The sequence below is a fragment of the Mesocricetus auratus genome, unplaced genomic scaffold (assembly GCF_017639785.1).
Source record: "Mesocricetus auratus isolate SY011 unplaced genomic scaffold, BCM_Maur_2.0 Super-Scaffold_100020, whole genome shotgun sequence".
Classification (NCBI taxonomy): domain Eukaryota; kingdom Metazoa; phylum Chordata; class Mammalia; order Rodentia; family Cricetidae; genus Mesocricetus; species Mesocricetus auratus.
The window spans coordinates 15,173,346-15,192,766 of record NW_024429201.1 but is presented as its reverse complement, the minus strand read 5'-3'; the positions used below and the strand labels follow the sequence as shown (position 1 = coordinate 15,192,766).

Below are 19,421 nucleotides of genomic sequence, written 5' to 3'. Positions count from 1 at the left end.
AATCTCTATCGTTTATAAGTTATCTAGCCTATAGTATTTTGTTTAAATAGCACAAATAGATTAACATACCATGGTATATATTTAAAATTGTTTTCATAGGCTTTTTCCCAACATAGTTCCTACTTGGTACCTGTATACTTAGGAACATACCTATTTATTTTGCTTATTTTTGAGACAAGGTCTCACAATGTGGCCCTGGAAGGCTTCAGAATCATGGAAATCGGGCTGGGCGGTGGTGGTGCACGCCTTTAATCCCAGCACTCGGGAGGCAGAGGCAGGCGGATCTCTGTGAGTTCCAGGCTGGGCTGGACCGATAGCCTCCAAAACAATACAGAGAAACCCTGTCTCGAAAAACAAAACAAGACAAAACAAAACAAACAAACAAAAAAAGAATCATGGAAATCCTCTTCTTGGTGTCCTGGGCATTGCGGTAGTATGTGTGTGCTACCAAAGCAGGTTATTTTATTTTTTAACACTAAAAGTAATTCGTTTTACTTACATTTTTTAAATTCGTTTTATTTTTTTGTGTGTGTGTATGAATGTTTTGCCTACATATATATGGGCACTGCATGTGTGCCTGCTACTCTAGGCATCCAAACAGTTTATCAGCTCCCCTGGAACTGGATTTATTGATGTTTAAGTGTTCTTAACCACTGAGCTATCTCTTTGGCCATGGAAAAGTAATTCCCAAAATGTCAAAGGAAAAACTATTAGTTCCAACAATCAAGCCAGCAAATTATTTACTGACCAATTTCTTTCACATATATACATATTTTAAAACAACTTACTTGCATGTATGTGGAGGAAGGTCAGGGAGACGTGTGCCTACCGCACGTGTGTGGGGTAAGGACAACTTTCCCGATTCGGTTTCTGCTTTCTACTTTGCAGGGTCTCCCTTGTTTTTATTGCTGCACCGCGTACTCTAGGCCCGTGAGCCTCCAGGAGGGTCTCCTGCCTCAGTCTCCTATCTCACCTTAAGACTGCTGGGATTACAAGCATGCCACTGCAGCTGGCTTTTTGTGTGGGTTGTCAGGGTTACGGCTAGTGCCCTTACCCACTGAACTGCTACCCCACCCTGTATTTTCTTTCTTTCTTGTGTGTGTGTGTGTGGGGGTGTGGGTGTTCAGACAGGATCTCACTCTGTAGCCTCAGACCTCCTGAATACTTGGTTTGTAGATGTGAATCACCCATCCTGACTTGTTTTGAGTTCTGAGACAAATGCTCATTTTATAGGCCAGGCTAGCCTCAAATCTATTTTGTAGCTTCACTTACTATGCTTCTGATTGGTTTTGTAAAGATGTACTATGGAGAATGATCAGAATAAAATGCTGCTGTAGCAAAAGTGAGAAAGGTACAGAAGCAGGAAGCGATGGGAGGGAGACACTGCAGGCTGGGACGCTGGTGACACTCACTAGATGTACACGACATGATTATATGGGGGAAATTTGCCGCAGCTGTTGTTTGACATAACTTTGAAGATATGCCATGTTGCTATTAGGTCTTAGTTCTTAGGTGTTAGAATTGTCAGGGAAAACTAATACTGCTTGTCACTACATGCTACTTTTAGAAAAATTTACAGGAAAGAGACAAGCTCAAAGAACTGGCCAGTTTATAGGACGGAAGACAGAAGGTCACTGCTTGGCTAAGGAGACTTGACTTGTGGATTCAGACCTTTGGAAAGCCGGGAGCTCTGCATCCCTAGTGTCATGGGAATAGTTACTCAACTACAGAGCTTAGTTTGAGAACATTGACTGCTTCTTTTCTTCCTTACAAAAGCTTACCTTTTCCAAAAGGCCCCAAAGCAGAGTCTTAAGCAGATGAACAAACATAGGAATGAATCAGTAAATAAGATTTGGTAGGAACTATGACCAAAAGCAGTTGGGTGTAGTTATTTTAACCGTCTAGAAGCAAATGTACAAGATACTAAGTTTTTAAAGATGTTTTATGACCAAGGACATGCAAAATACTGTGGCTATTTGGTTCCTAACCTAACCTTTGTATTTCAAAGTGCCACTAGTAGGACTCTATCCAGCAATCCCCTAAGACATGGCCATGTAAGAAAATAGTCAAGAAAGAACTCCCTATAGGCAAGCGTAATGAGCATGGAATACAATTGGTAAAGACTTCCTGCCAAATCATTTTTGAAAATTTCTATATGTCTCCTATGTTCCTGTTCCTCCTCCTACTTTTGCTTTTTGAGACAAGGTCTCATCATCAGGTGTCCTAGGCTGGCCCAGAGCTTGAGCTTGCTGGCCTCAAACTCAAAAGAGTTTCTGCTTCTGCTGGGATGAAGGGTGTGCACTACCAACCCTGACTTGGCCTGGCCTTTTCCTTAATTCGCTCGCTGGCTCCTGAGTGATTATTCTGTTCCTATTCCAGCACTTGGTGTGGGTTGGGGGTGAGAGGGCCAATTACTTGTTCTTCCTTTTGTAGGCTGCTACATCGTGAGAGCAAATGGGGAAGGCTTTGAAAGCCATAGATCTTGGTGTTTGGGACCAAGACAACAAATGACTGGGGCCTGACACATGGTCTGTGAAAGAAAAGCATTCATGGTTACTTGGATAGCCAGAACTACGGGTAGTTGATCCAGATTAAATTTTTTGTTTTGCTTTGTTTTTTGATGCAGGGTTTCTCTGTGCAGCTTTGGAGCCTATCCTGGAACTAGCTCTTGTAGACCAGGCTCGTCTCGAACTCACAGAAATCCACCTGCCTCTGCCTCCCAAGTGCTGGGATTAAAGGCGTGCACCATCACCACCCGGCTGATTCAGTTTTAATTCCTTCCTCTCATAATAAAACACCATGTCTAGCAGATAGTTGTCAACCAAAGACTACATTTCTTAGGTTCTTTGCAGCTAATATGACGATATATATAGTTTGAGTTAATGGCTATGACCAGAGTTGATGGGTACCATCTGTATGTCTTCTTTTTTTTAGTTTTTGAGACAGTTTTTAAAAGATGTGTGACCTATACGTCTTCGTTATTTCCAACAGGTTGAGAAATAGTAATTTACAGAATCTACCTTAGTAGTTACTTGTTGAGGAGTGAGAGATACTTTATCAGCTCTTTATTTCAAATGCAGAAAGTAAGTACAGCTGTTTGTCTTTACCTATTCTATTTTTTGTAGCACAGTCTAGCTTGAGACACATCAAGCAAACTGACAATGAAGAAATGAAAAGGCTAAAGTCTTGTAGGTATAAGGGATTAGTAAATGCAATGCGCATGCAAATAGGAACATCAGTTAATGAGCCGACTTCGACACTGGCAAACGAAGTACATCCTTTTTTAATGTCTTTGGTTAGGATCAAAATAAAGACATTTATGGTACCTGTCTGCACCTTGTATGAAAAGCCATTTCCATCTTCTTTCTTGTTTCAGGGACACAACACTTCTTCATGACAGGAAAATAGTGGGGGTACTTTAAGGTAACCTTGTACTTGCCGTCATCTGTCTTTTCTAAACTGTCAATGAAGTCATCAGGAAGAGCACCTGCAAAAAGTCATTTTCTCAGGCATCCATTTCCCACACACACTGGACTGGCTTACTCAGCATGGGCACTGGTGTGGCGACTGAAGTCCAAGAAGAGGATAACTGTATAACTGTATTTGGATTGTACTGGAACAGGGAAGGCAGTGATGAACCAGGTGGCTCAGGAAACGACAATTCAAAACAAGAAAAAATTTCAGGGCACCTGTGCAGATGGTATTCTAACAGGTAAAATTAAGCCAAAAAAATAAAAGACCCTAAAGAGACTAGTTTACAGTGTGGGAGACATGGAGCGTCAGAAAAACTGTCACGGCTGAAGGCTGCTAACCAAACACCAGTGTAAGTTGCCAAGCAAGATTAACCACATGGGTGCTGGGCATCAAACCTGGGCCCTTGGCAAGAGCAGCCAGTGCTCTCAACCACTGACCATGTCTCCAGCCCTAATACTAGACAATTTTTAAAAGAATTCTTTGGATTTGAATTTAGGTTGGAACCTACAAGGTAATGTGACTTAATGTAGCAAAACAACAAACGTTTACCAAGTTCAGCCTTGGAAAACACAAGGAAAGTGTCATCCTCGTTGAGGTTTTTGTTGAAGTCTATGCATAGTTCACTCATTCTTTTTTTCATTGATTTGATTTCCTGGAAGGAAGGAGGGAAACAGACAGGGCATGAACAATGAAAAACACCTTTCATTTTCATCGACATCAGCTAAAACATTTCAATTATACATGAAGTCAGGATTCTGGCTTCTCTCAAAGTCCTTTCTTAGAAATGGCCCCAGCAAAGAAGCTGCTGCCAGTCGGTCTACTACTGCCTAAACACACTTTGTTCAACATTGTCTTAGAACACAGCAGTTGCCTCCCCAAGCTCCCCCATTTCCCCATTCTAGAGCAGCCACATAGTTCAAATACAGCTTGACAGTGAACAGTCCAGGACCGTGGCCTCTATACCAATCAGGTCACAATACCATTTTCCTGCAGTAATGACTGATTCCAATAACCCACCCCTGGCACTCTAACAATTCTGTAAAAGTACTGGGTAGGAGATCCAAGGAGATGATAGAGATCACAAGAAAAAAAAATATAAGATAATCTCATTCTTCTGACAATGCTGGGTAACAAAATCTACTTGATACAAAGTAGTTGTCAAAGAAGGACTTTGGCAAAGCACCTACTGTGAGACACTGAGACCCAAAGGCAAAGTTCTATGTGTGTCTGCAACATCAGGGTTTAGATTTGGCCATCTACCTCTAAAACTCTCCAACTTCCTTAAGTTGCTTAAGTGGGATTCTGTTTGCTGCAATTAATCATAGCTTAATCACTACAATCTTCATGCAACCAAGAGAATGATGGGTTCACCAGGAAAACAAAGGGTCAGGGGAGTGACACAAGCCACCCTATTATGACCAGGAAACAAAGTGATCAAAGAACACTCAGGTGGCAGAAAGATGCTGGTATCTCCATGGCACCTTCAATTCTATCTTGCAGGATGACATCAGACGCCAAGTAAAACTTGGTTTGGATGTCTGTAAAACTTATTTCCAGTTCTGCAGTCCACAGGAATCACCTGGATATAAGTTATGAATGAGATTTCCTGTCCAAAAAGAATGAGGTTAATTAAGCAGCTGAGTTTATCACAGAACCTGGAAGTTTTAATGTCACCCAGGCAAGAAAGTGTTACAACATTGCTTTTCAGGGGTTAATCTGTCTTCATGTAAGGGGTGTGTATTAATCACAGGATGTCCTATTCTAAAGTGCTGGCTTTTAAACTCTCTATCAGTATGGGTTTTCTTAAGCACATGAGCTCTGTGTGATCAAGAGAGGGAGAAATACAGTCAGTTACTGAAATAGGGAATTTACTTTTTAAGAATAGAAAACACAGCCAAGGATATAAGCCTGATATACATAAAATAAAACATGGAGAGGATTAAGGAAAAGTAAGGTGACACACATCTGTAATCCTGGAACTCTGAAGGCAGAGGCAGGTGGATCTGAGTGTGAGGTCAGCCTGGTCTACATAGCGAATTCCAGGTCAAATAGGGCTACATAGTGAGATTCTATTTTTTAAAAAGGGACACAGGGGTGAGAGGATGAACAATTAAGTTATAAGTTGTTCAGTTACTAATGAGGTTAGCAGGAGTTTAAGAGTTGAAACAGGGGCTGGGAAGATTTGCTGCTCTTGCAGAGGACCCTCGTTCAGTTCCCGGCACCCACATTGGCCAGCTCACAACCGTGATGGTAATTGCAGCTCCAGGGCACTGGAAGCTCTTTTCTGGCTCCTGTGGGTATTAGCACCCACTGACATACACATAATTAAAAAATAAAATAAATCTTAAAAAAAGTAAAAGAACCTAATATCAAACATACTGTAAATGGATTCTTATCAGGGTTATTCATCTCTGACTCTTTGTTGGTTCTGTTGCATTTTTATCTCAAATAAGAAAATGATAAGGATAGAAGACTGTAAGAGCAAGTGTGCATGTACATGAGAGCAATTAAAATGCATCTTACATATATGTAAAATTATCAAAGAACAAAATTTATTAATAAATGATAAGAAACATAAACTCACATTTCTTATTTGTTCTGAAAGATGGAGTCCATTCCTTTTTCCCATTTTAATTGACTTTTCCAAGTATCGCCTGGCTTCAGGTTTTATCTTCTCCAAATCACAGTTTTCCTGAAATTAACAATCATGTCAATCATTTCTGTTCTAGTAGAACACAGGCAAACAATCAGCTCCCAGGCCAAAGCCAACACACAGCATTCATCATCTCTGTTGGGCCACGAAACACAGGCGGTTATGGGGCAGGCCCTCCTAAAGATCTAATTTCTTTTATGCTTTGGTGAGCTTCTGCTAATTTAAACCAGAAATACCATCAAAAGCCAAGCAGGACAGCCTTGCCCTGCCTCAGAACTAATAGTCTGAGGCCCTAGAAAGCGTGTGGTAATAGATGCATCTGCATGATCTCATTCTGAGCAGTCCTCTTTTTATAACAGATTTTTTAATACAAATCATCTGCATTTAATTTTCTGTCATTTGTTAACCTGGTTACACTTGAGATGCAGGAGGAGAAATAATGGGGTGACTTCTGCACAAATGCTGGCAAGGACTCTCTTGCCAAGATATCCAACAAGGACAGATGGATAAAACCCCAGCAAAAGGCTCCAGTACTTCAAAAACGCCTTCCTGTCACTTGGCAAGGGAGATCAAGGGATTCCAGCAGGCTGCATATGAACGAGTATCTGGGGAAATGAGTCAGCACCCCACAAAAACAGAAGGGAAGCTGCTCATCTCCGAGTCTAAATCTGTATGCAGCAGCAAGGTTTTCACTCCAAAGAACAGAAGGCCCTGGAGGAGGCTGGAAAATTCCCTCAGCCAAGACAATACAAATCCAAAAATCCAAGGCAAGTCACAGGATATGTGGGGTGTATCTAAGGTGGCTGGTCAGCTCATGGTCCCTGGGAGGAAATATGACTCCAGACAGACTCAGCAGGTACAAAGGACTCACTTTGGCTGAGGGACAATGCGAGCCGTCTGTCACCGGAGCATACAGACCTCCTGTCAGTTGGACATTTTCTCCATGAAAGACCAGGGCCATCCATCTCTGAGCTTGCCAAATTTCCCAACTGATTAGAGTTTTGAATGAATGGTGTTTAGTTTTAGAAATGGCATCTGAGAAGTTGGTGACAGGCAGGTAAACAGTCGCATTTTCACTCAGCACCACTCAGAACAGAAACAGTATTTCACATTGCCTATCAAAGAAAATCGGTGTCACAGTACCAAAGCACTCTCAACATTACTCAGTGTTTCCTGAGTTTATTCTCTGTAGACGGGAAGGATAGTTAGACACCTTTTTCCATTATAATCTCCTTGTGTCTCTGTAGAATTGTGAGTTTGTGGGCATGACTGGAGTCGGAACTCTCCTGAGCTGGTTTTGGCACCTACTGGGCTCCTAGTGGCAGATGCCTGCAATGGGAAGAAGCCCAGAATGTCCAGGGAGACAACTTGTCTCTGGACTGGCTCCCACAGGGATGGTGAGCAGTTCAAGTCACAGTGCTCACGAGGATGCTATTAACTGGGGCTCGTCTAGGCTGGTTTCAGTAGCGCCGGGAAGTCTGTCCTGAAGTGTGAGCATGGCAACAGGAGTCTCCAGACAGTGTGACACTGTGAGTTGTCAGGCGGACTGGGAGTGGATATAGAATGGTGAGCAGGGCCTAGTGACAGCTGGGCATATTGTTAAGGACCTAGGAGGCTGAGATCTACAGCAGAGAGCCCGCCCTTGAGGTGCTGAGACATTCGGTCCTAAGCTTGGAACAACAGCTAATAACAGTCTCATCAGCTGGTGTGAGAGGCATTCATGGCTGCTCCATGACTGTACTTGGTTACTGTGAGTTCTCACAGTAGGTCTACACTTCTGTATCTGCAGGGAGACACTCAAGAGCATACACACAGCACTCACAGACTACATTAAAATGAAAACCACATACTCTCAAGATGAGCAATACAAGTACAAACAGGTAGAAGGATATTCTGAGGAAAAACTTGGGTCTAATTAAGCCATCACCAATTAGCGTACTAAAATACTTAACTCACCACAAAAATGACACTGACCATAAATCTGACTCTAACCAGATCCCTCACCACTCAGACTCTGAGGTCTCAGAAGTTTCCACAGGCCTATGGGAAGAAGACAGAGGCCCTTCTAAGGAGCACTGCTGTGTCAGTCACTCAGGGTATTACTGCCTCTATAATCCCCAGTAACGGGAAGCTTGAGAGCAGTGGTTCTCAACCTTCCCAATGCTGCAACCCTTTAATACAGTTCCTCATGCTATGCTGACCCCAATCATAAAATCATTCCCTTGCTACTTCATAACTTTAATTTTGCTAGTTACAAACTTTAAAGTAAATAATTGATATGTGACCCCTGTGAAAGGGTTGTTTGACCCCAAAGGGGTCATGACTCATAGGTTGAGAAACACCATTTTAGACTGTTCACAGGTCTCCTCGGGCGAAGCTTCTCTTCTTCAAGGTATCTAACATTTAATTTGCATGATCTGAGAGAATGGCACACTTACCTGTGGGGATAAGATTTATTTTCCCCTTAACCTCCCCCTCTATACATGTTCATGTATAAGTATCCCAGGGATACTTATAAAATCACTTTGTAAAGAAAACTGAGGTCAAATTTAAGATTTTCTCAAGACAACACAGATATCTAATATGAAAAATAGCAGAGAAAAATTCTAGAAATGCTTAGTTTACTGATTTTTCCTCATTACTTCATCAGCAACTTTAATTCTTTATAATTCTTTGAAGCCTCATAATATAAATAAGGTTTCATTTTAAGATAGAGCCTCATCATGTAGCCCTGGCTATCCTAGAACTTGCTATGTAGACCAGGCTGTCCTGGAAGTCATAGAGATCTGCCTTCCTCTGCCTCCCGAGTGCTGGGATTAAATGCCACCACACCCAGCAATTTAATTGCTTTTTATTTTATTCCCTCCAAACCTATTCTCCACTAGCCCACAATTCTGTTTTTTTTCCTTCACAAGTTTCATCTATCTAGTTTATTGTTTTTTTTTATAGTCTCACAATATATTGCTGGCTATTTGGGAACTCACTATGTAGACTAGGCTACCCTTGAATTCCTAGAGATCTGGTTGCCTTTGTTTTCTGAGATTAAAGTTGTGTGCTACCAAGATTGGCTTGGTATTGTGCTTGTTTTTTGTTTGTTTGTTTTTTGTTTCTTCAAGATACAGTTTCTCTGTGTAGTCCTGGCTGTCCTGGAACTCACTCTGTAGACTAAGTTGGCCTGGAACTCACAGAGATCTGCCTGTCTCTGCCACTCAAGTGCTGGGATTAAAAGCATATGCCACTATGCCCAGTCCTGAGAATTTTTTTTTTGGTGATTTTCTTTTTAATGTTCAAAGAAACAATTATGATGCTGAAAGAACTCTGAAGGTTGTTCCGCTGAATGCTTCTAAAAAATGGACTCATGAACTGAATTTGCTAGCATTCAAAGACATCAGAATGTGTTACTGGGGCTTACTGCAATACTAAAATCGTGACAGAACTTATTTACTCCATTTGCAGTTTTATTCCCGCTTTACTATGCCCTGAAACCAGTGACGTTTACTGTATTAGTGAGAGATCCAAGGAAGATGACCTCAGGCAGAGGTCTGAATTCCTGCCCTGGAGGGATGTACAAAAACCTACCTGATGACCAACATGGTACCACAGCTCCACCACAAGTTCCACCCAGGATGTACCAAGTATTCACCACACCATACATGCATATGAGGACATTGAGCACACATTTCATGGGATACATTTTGTTGGGAGAAACTGTAATCAGAATATACTGTATGTTCCATTCCACATATATTTGCTGAGTCCCTATTATCTCAGACACCATGGGAATAAAGAAATAGCTTCTAAGACCTCTAAAGCCATATGCAAAGCGAAACAATTGAGTAACAGATAATGTTAGTATTATGTACTGTGAGGGAAAAAGAGGTTAGGTACTTAGACAAGAGAGGCACAAAAAACTAAAGCAAGGACAGCAAGCCACGGTTGATGCTGATGGTGTTTTACATGTGGGTTCCCAAGCTTCTAAAGGCCTGACAGATCGGAAGCAGCCGAAACACTGGCTATGAAACACTACACATACTTTAAAAATTAGGGTTAGGATTAGGGTCTGGAGAAAGGCTGCAGGTGCCATGTTGGGCTGTGAAGGTGGCAAAAACACAACAATTCTGAAACAGCCCAAGAAGCAGGTCAAAGAGACAGGTGAAGAAGACAAGGTTTTCAAGCAGAAACAAAAAGAAGCAGGAGACACTCAAGGTGCCAAGGCTGTGGGGAAGGACCAGTTACAGGTAGAATTAAGAAATCCTAGCACTGAGAGGGGAAGTGAACACACACACCCATCCTAACCAGGAGCTACCTCCAATCAAGAGCCACTAGCCTAGGAAAAATTAGTTTTCTCTGACGGGGTACCACTGAGTCTAAGGGCAGGCCCCATGCCCAGCAGCAGATGGCCAACACAACATGAACGCAATAGCACTTTTGGAGGTTCTTTGTCTCCTAAAGCTTTGTCAGGGCCCTCCTTCCCTTTCTTCCTTTTTAAGCTTACATGTCCATTGCATATGTCATATAGTTTGCAGTTTCATGTTTTTATGATATTTCTGTGCATGTGAATGTGTGTGCTTTTGCATTTACATGTGTTTCTTGAGCTTTTTCTTTGACTCGTTTTCTTTTTTTGTCTTATTTTGGTTTGTTTGTTTTTATTTTATCTTATATTTTAGATACCTGTTTATGTTCTAATGAGAGAAAGAAAGGTGTGGATTTAGGTGGGTCGGGAGGATCTGGGAGGAGTTAGAGGAAGACAAAAAAAGAAAAGACAGGAAGAAATCTGGCAAAAAGTAAGCTGTTCCTTGTACCTGAGATGACAGAGACCCTCTTCCATTCATCTACCTATAGCTGGAATGAAGAATCTGTTATGCACTGTAATGGACTTTTGTAAATAAATAATAAATTTACACACACACACACACACATAATCTTGTGTGTGTGTGTGTGTGTGTGTCTGAATATAGGTATGTACATGTGAATATAGGTGTCCAGGGAGGTCAGAGGCCACAGCTGTATGATCTCCTGGAGCTGGAGTTACAGGTGGCTGGATGCCACTTGACAAGGGTGCTGGGAACTGAATTTGGGTTCTCTGGAAGAAAATCACTTTTACTTGCTGAGCCATCTTGCCAGCCCCTAAACTTACATATTAAAAAAAAAAAGCATGTTAAAGAAAGGGAAAAGGTTGTAATAACTTTAATGACTTTGGTACCTAGTTTTTGTTATGGTTTTAGTTTTTTTATTTTAATTTGGTGCTTAGTTTCCATACTTGTTTAAACTAGGTTAAAAGTATCTATACTTGATCTGGGGATATAAGTCAGGTGATAATGCTACATGCTTACCCTGCACAAGGCTCTGGATTCAATTGCTCAGCATTGTCTACTCATGACCCACTTATCATCACCATAACAATTTAAACTTCCCTCTCTTAACTCATTATTGATTAAGACGAATTGGCAAGTTCAAGCCAAAAGCTCTTTTAAAAAGATATAAACAAGCCAGGCGGTGGTGGCGCACACCTTTAATCCCAGCACTCGGGAGGCAGAGGCAGGCGGATCTCTGTGAGTTCGAGGCCGGGCTGGACAGACAGCCTCCAAAACAATACAGAGAAACCCTGTCTCGTAAAACCAAAAAAAAAAAAAAAAAAAAAAAAAAAAGATATAAACAATATTATAATAGAGCATTCTATTTTCTATATCTAGCCTGCACAATTCAAGCTCTATTTCACCAAAGACTTCCTCCTGTGTGTTTATTACTTACTTAGCAGACTACTGGAATAACGTATCTATTACTTATCATGAACAAGCTTTTATCACCAATATAGCTGGAAAGATGCATGTGTGAAATCTTTGCTTTATTGATAGTTTTTAGTGAATGACTGAGACACTTTTTCAGTACTGGGAAATGCCAAGACCTCAACCATCACTGCTTGTTGTGGAATATTCCTTTACACCGTATAAGAATATTTGACTATGATTGGTTTAACAAGAAGCTAAATGGCTAACAGCTAGGCAGGATTTTCGGGGCAGAGAGAACACTGGGAAGAAGACGCAGAGTCGTCAGCTGGAGACACGGAGGAGGCAGGAAAGCAGAATCGACAGTGCGCAGATGAGGCAAACGAGTCCAGGGCAGCACACAGATGAATAGAAATGGGTTAATGTAAGTTATAAGAGCTAAAAACAACTCTAACCTATCAACCAAGCTTTTGTAATTAATAATAAGTCTCCATGTCATGATTTGGGAGATGGTTGGGGGACAGAAATATCTGCTCGCTTATCCAATGGGATAAGGGAATTTTTGTCATTCTCTTTTTAGAAGGTTGATGTTTTTGGTTTTTCTTTTGGTGGAATAAAGTATACATTTACTATTCTAAAAACTTAAGTGATATTTACAAATGACTAGAACTAGATATATGTAAGTTGTACAAACTAAATCTTTTCATTTATGAAACAGGATATGACAACACTTGATACACATACATAATACATGTGTATATATTGTGTGTTAGGTAGTTTTATATCAACTTGACATAAGGTATAGTCATCTGACAGGAGGGAATTGAGAAAATACCTACATAAGACGGTGCTACAGGCAAGCCTGTGGCGCATTTTCTTAATTAATGATTGATGTGGGAAGGCTCAGCCCTTTGTAAATGGGGCCACCCTTGGGCTGGTGGTCTCTGGTTCTTTAAGAAAGAGACTGAACAAGCCATGAGGACCAAGTCATTAAGCAGCATCTTCTAAGGCCTCTGCATCAGCTTTGGCTTCCAGGTACTTGCCTGGTTTGAATCCTTGTCTTAGCTTCCTTTGGTGGACTCTGATTCTGGTTACATAAATAAACCCTTTCTTCAAGCTGCTTTTGGTCATGATGTTTTATCACAGTAACCATAACTAAGACCGAGACACACACAGACTTTACTTTTCCTTCCCTCCTTCTTTTTTTGAGAAAGATCTCACTATGAAGCCCTGGCTGGCCTGGAGCACACTACACAGACCAGGTTGTCCTTAAACTCACAGAGATCTACCTGTCTCTGTCTCCAAGTGCTGGGATTAAAGACAAGTGTCATCATGTCTGGCTATACAACACTTCCATTTCCAGATGCTGGGCAACCTATACAACAGATAGATGTCCTTAATCTGTGACAACACTTTCTTAGTTTTACCACTTATGTAAATATGAGCAGCACAAAATGACATGCTGCATGCAACACTCAGCAATTTTTTTTCATCATTGCTAAGACTGAGCCCCATTGTTCCATGGTTGCTACTGTTTATTCCTTTCACTGCTATAAATAAAACATTCCATTGCAGCCATGTACTCTACTTAATTTGTTTTCTTGCTGATGGAAACCTGGGATATGTCAGTGCTTTGCCATTAAGATGTTGGTTTTGTCTTTTTGCCTTATAAATAAAAGTCCTTTGTTGCAATGCAGTTTAGCTTAGTTGCTTTGTATTTCAGTTAGTACTTTTTGTGTCTTACTTAAGAAATACATCCCTGCCCAGATATCAAAAGGATGTCATCCTCTATGGAGTTCTAGAAGCCTTAAACTGTAGTTTAAGACCTTAGTGGGGGACTGTAGAAATGGCTCAGTAGTTCAGAACACTGGATGCTCTTCCAGAGGTCCTGAGTTCAATTCCCAGCAACCACGTGGGAATGAGATCTGGTGCCTTCTTCTGTCCTGCAGGCATACATGCAGACAGAGCTCTGTATACATAATAAATAGAAAGGAAGGAAGAAAAGAAAGGAAACCTTAGTGAACCTGGAATTGTGTTTCAGTCCATTGGAGGAAGAGTTAATGTTATTTTTTCCCACATAAACTAGTTCATGTTCTAGCACCAATTACTGGAGGCTTCTTTTTTAAATTTGCCACTGACTCTTAGTTTGATGAACATTTACTAGATGCTGACATTATACCAGGCCTGCCAGAGGTACAAAAGAGAACCCAGAATTTACCTGCTTTGTATAGTCTACATAGTGTATAGCAAGCACTCACCAATGGGTTTCTGATCTCCAGTTTCCCTACTTAGAATTAGGGCTGCCTCCCAGATTGATGTCAGAGTTAAATCAGACAGTTCTATATCTATATAGATGTAAAGCAGTGTTTTAAACCACGCATTAAGAGCAAGAGAATGCTGCAGTTGGCTCTATGTTAAACTATAATTTCTTTCACACATTTAGCTAACAAACTATTTATTTGGAGGTTTTGAAACACGTTGCAAATATTGATATTCCCCAGATGGAGATGCGACATCCTATATTTGGGCCCATCCCCAGGACTGATCATCTGTTTCCTTAGCTTTCTATTGTGACAAACCACCTGAGATAATCAGCTCATGATGATGGAAGGGCTATATTATCTCATGGTGTCTTCACATGGTCAGCTGGCTATATCACTCTTGGGGCCAGAGGGGAAGCAGTCATGGTGCAGAGTGCAAGGTCGATGGCTCCTCACAGTGGCTAGGAGGTGAACACAGAGGGCCATTTCCAGCAAGGACATGCCTTCAGTGACTTCACTTCTTTCCACCAGGCCTGATCTCCTAAAGGTTCCACCTCCCGTCAATTGCCAAAGGCTGGGACAAAGTACGAAACACACGGGACACTGGGAGACAGTCAAGGTCCAAAGTAACACCACCCAAAGCAGTATCATGACCTCTACGATGTAAATGGCTTGCTTCACTGTGGTTTGATGGATTATTTATGTTGGAGTGCTGAGTCCCTTACAAAGAAGCCTGTCACCCCAATGCCATCCAGTAAGAAATACTCTGCTAAACTTCAGAAAGAGACCACGTGATGTGTCCTGTATGATGGACCAAACTGTGTCTCATCAAATGCATTTGTGGCAGCTCTGACCCCCATGTGATTGTGTTGGGAGATAGGTTTTTGTGAGATAACTAAGTTAAATGAGGTCCAAAACTGTGATCTTAATTAATCTGAAAAGACTGGTGACCCTGTATTGGACAGAGATATATACAAAGAAAGAGCTGTGAGTTATAATTTCACACTTCTCCCATCTAAGTACTAATCTTGCTTAGGTTGAGAAATCGGATGAGTTCAGGTGTGGCCAGAGTAGTCTGTCTATGGACAATAATTTCACCTACCTTCCTTCCTTCTTTTCTTTTTTTTTGGGGGGGGATAGAGGGGAGGTTTGAGACAAGGTTTCTCTGAGTGGCCACAGCTGTCCTGCAACTCACTCTGTAGACCAGACTGGCCTTGAACTCACAGAGATCCACTCACCTCTGCCTCCCAAGTGCTGGGATTAAAGGTGTGCACCACCACAACCAGCAATTTCACATTTCACATTAAGAAATTTTATGTGACAAAAATGATAATATAACACCTAGTATGTGGTTACTTTTTGGACAACTAAGTATTATAAGACTACTTTCATTTTAGTAAAGCATGCCTGAAATCGCTGACTTTAAATTAATTTATATTTTCATTTCTGTAGCTGCTCAGTCTCATGTGTTACATTATGGCCATCCTATATCCTTTACATTTAGAACAGTTGTGCTGTGTCTAATTTTGTCCTTATCTATAAATGGAATGATAGTTATTATTTTTAAAGCACCCACCCTGGGGGAAAACTGACATTGATAATTGGAGCTTTTAAAAAATTCTGCCTATTTGTCCTGGAAGGTTTCTAAAGTAACTATACTGACCTAATGCAGTGAGTTTCAATGCAAAAACAAACACAACGGTTAGCCTTCATCACTCTTACAGCAGAAGACCCTCAAAATGTTCCCATAGCAATCACCAAGTACGAGTAACTACTCAGTTGGAAGGAGGTGACAACTATGGAACCAAAGCTGAAATATCTTAAAATTGTTTCAATAAGTCTAAATAAACCAGTCCCATTTGGGCAGTGGTGGCCTTTAAACCCAGTACTCGGGAGGCAGAGGCAAGAAGATCTCTGTGAGTTTGAGGCCAGCCTGGTCTACAAAGTGAGTTCCAGGACAGCCTGGATTGTCACACAGAGGGGGGAAAAAACAAACAAACAAAAAACCAAACAAACATACAAACAAACCCAGCCCAAATAAGCACACAAATTCCATGAATGCACTGGTGACTAACAGGTCAGCAGGAGTGCTAGTCTATGCTACAGGTGCCGTGTGTTCTCAGATTTAGAGGAGATGGTTCCCAACACAAAATGTAAAAGCAGGATAAGGAATCTGATGTGACAACCTTCCATACCTGGGTAAAACCTGAAAGAACCAGAGGAGGAAAGGTAAGAAAAACGTTACTCCAAATAAGAACCTACTTGTGATGGAGTCTGGGAGTGTATGTTAGCCATAGGGCGCATGCCTGGCAGGGAGGCCCAGGGTATGATCCCCAATGGTGCTGGGGGTGGGGTGGGGTGGAAGGTGGGGTTGTAGTGATTTAGATAGTGACGAGTATCATCAAATTACTTTCATTTATTATTTTTATAGTGACAAAGAACCATACTGATGATTATCAACTGGAGAGTGAAAAATGATTATTTGGCTTGAGAAACTAAACAGTGTACACACCTCACATGCTAAAGTCACAGTGGTATGTTCTGTCAGGAGTTGCAAATTGAACAGTAGTTAATAACAGAGAAAAACCTTATTTCCAATCTTGTCATAAAAAGAAAGTTTTTATACTTTTGATTTTTCGAAAAGATGCATGAAAAAAAATATGTGAAATTCCCAACAGAATGCTGGGAAATGTCAGGAAAAGTAAGAGTTTGAGAAAAGGCATGCTCACAACGCTAGGAGGCAAATGCCCATTAGTGATGAAATATCAAAGGCATTCCAGGAAAACTCACCTAGAACATTCACTATGTGGAATGTGAGTCCTGGAAATGTTAAGGAGACAGATAGAATGGCTTTGGCATATCAGCCGTATATTATCAGAACTGTTGTGGGATATCTGTACGCAGTGTGAAGATGTGTTGCTGTGACTGCCACAGCTAGGCAGGAGGCACAGGTGGGATTTCTGGGCAGAGAGAGGAACTAGGAGGAGATGACCGAGACATGGAGAAGAAACAAAAGGTGTAAAACGGGAGAGGTAAAACCATGTGGTAGAACGTAGATTAATCTAAGTGGGTTAATTTAAGTTCTAAGTGCTAGTTAGGAACAAGCTAAGCCAGGCCACGCTTTCACAATTACTGAGAAGTCTGTGTCATTATTTGGGAGCTGGCTGGTGGAACAGAAAAAGACTTGTTACACAACACTAAAGTCCAGACCACAAGAACCTCAGATAACAACCCAATTTCATTTGCATCTAATTGACTTGATCTAATATAAGCCTTGCAATAGTTTGAAAAGTGAAAGAAGTTTTTCCATTGAGCTACCAAGTTCATGAAGGTTTAAAAAAGCTAGATTCAGTCTTTAATTCTAAGTGAATGCAATTAAGAACTCAACATAAACCAAGCTGATATAAACAAACTCTAGGAAAATTCAAGTACTTTTTACTCTCAGTAAAAGGCTCTCACCTTTTTTTCTTTTAGTAGAGCACACACAGCTGCTCTATCATGAACTGCACCAGAGCCGTGCCACCCCCCTCACACCTACTCTACCATGAGTGACACCAGTCCCCAGGGCCCTACACACACGCACACACGCACGCACGCACGCACGCACGCGCGCGCACACACACACACACACACACACACACACACACACACACACACACACACACACACCTGCTCTACCACAGTAGGTACCCAGCCCTCAGGTTCTTACTTTTAAAAAATGTGTGTTCCTGTGTGTTGGTGCTGCTATACTACAGTTAGAAGAGGGTTTGGGTCTCTTGGAGCTAGAAGTATAGGCAGCTTGTGAGCCACTCAACACGGGTGCTAGAAACTAAGCGTGTCTCCTCTGCAAGAACAGCAAGCACTCTCACCTGAGCTTTCTCTGCAGCTCCAGGTTAGTCTTGTTACAGGGTTTGTGCATCTTCCTTTTCAAGAGATTTATTCTAATTTATTACTTACGTATAAATGAACAATTCTCTGAAATATGTCTTCTCTCATGCTCATCTCGATATCAAAACGAGAAAGCCTTTTGTCTGCCTCTGTGCTCGCAGCCCGCACTTCTCTGTCAGATGACACGTGCTGAGGGAAGTCCAGCATGGTCCTTTCCACTGTTGAGGCAAGGAAACACTGTGAACATGACAGGACCTGTCAAGTTGGTAGTAGGCCAAATATCTCTTTTTGAGATGAAGGGTTATGCTGAAGAAGTGCTTTTGTTTTGTGCTTTCGGCAAAGGCTCTCAAGACTATCAAGAGGAAGTCCTGGATGCGGGAGTTGGCTGTTCCACTCGGCATCACTGTGAACACAGTAAGGCTGTGCACTCAGCACTTACAAAGTACATTCAGGGAATAACCTATTAATTGTGAATTATAAAGACATAGGTCCTATAGGTAGTTGTCATGATCCGGGAAAGGAGGGACCTGGTGCATAAAAAGAGATGGCAGAGCCTGTGGGTTGCCGATGAGAGGGATATTGGCTCAGAAGCAGCAGTTCCCAAGGACATTAGGTGGCATGCTATGGAGAATGACTCTAGAAGAGGAAGGGTCCCCTGTGTTCTGGAAAACAAGAGACAGAAAGCAGGGAACCCAGCCAGGACACCGGATATTTGCAAAACAAGCAAATCAATGAAGCAGGAAGGGGTTTGTATAAAGAAGTTCTTAATCATTTCCTTTACTACAGACTCTTTGCAGAGTCTAATCTAAATTACAGGCCCCACCCAAAATGCACATTATCAAATAAGCAAAAAATTCTAGATAATTATAGATACATCCAACAAGTAGCTAGATGCTGTGGCTTTGCCTGCTAAATGACGATGGTAATGGACTACTCTAATCTTCTATGTTAAGTCAGTCGCTGGGTTTTACATACTTTAACTGGGCAGAAGTTTCTGACATTAGTGATATAGCTGTAGCAAAGACAGTGGTGGCCGTGGTCAGGCTGTGACAAGGGATACATCTTACTACTTTCAGTACCATGTTTGTTTTGAGACAGTCTTACTACACAGTCCAGGCTGGCCTTGAGCTTATTATTCCCCTACTTCAGCCCATCCAGTGTTTAGAATACAGGTAACCACACCACGTCTGTTTTATAAACTGATAAAAAATGACACAAGCAGTCCAGAGTATACACTGTCACCCCTTACTCAGTAAAGAACAGTGTAGTAACAATGCTGCCACACTCACAGCGGTCCTCTTACAGTGCTACCAGTAAAGCTACTAAAATCATGCCAGAAATAGAATAAATGCATAGGTTCTACCATTGAACCATATCCCTAGTTCTACAATACACATTTCTAAAAAATCAAACTCTGTA

At 41.4% G+C, this 19,421-nt stretch overlaps 1 protein-coding gene across 1 annotated transcript in view; it reads right to left on the bottom strand.

The window, feature by feature from the left end:
* The window catches only part of Nln (neurolysin), a 91,555-nt gene that overhangs the window by 37,802 nt on the left and 34,332 nt on the right, over positions 1 to 19,421 (bottom strand). Inside the window, exons 3-6 of the mRNA XM_005065581.4 lie at positions 18,072 to 18,220; positions 6,059 to 6,166; positions 4,024 to 4,126; positions 3,327 to 3,487 (exon numbers count right to left, since the gene is read on the bottom strand). Coding sequence (XP_005065638.1) covers positions 3,327 to 3,487; positions 4,024 to 4,126; positions 6,059 to 6,166; positions 18,072 to 18,220 — 521 coding nt within the window. The remainder of the gene's footprint in view (positions 1 to 3,326; positions 3,488 to 4,023; positions 4,127 to 6,058; positions 6,167 to 18,071; positions 18,221 to 19,421) is intronic.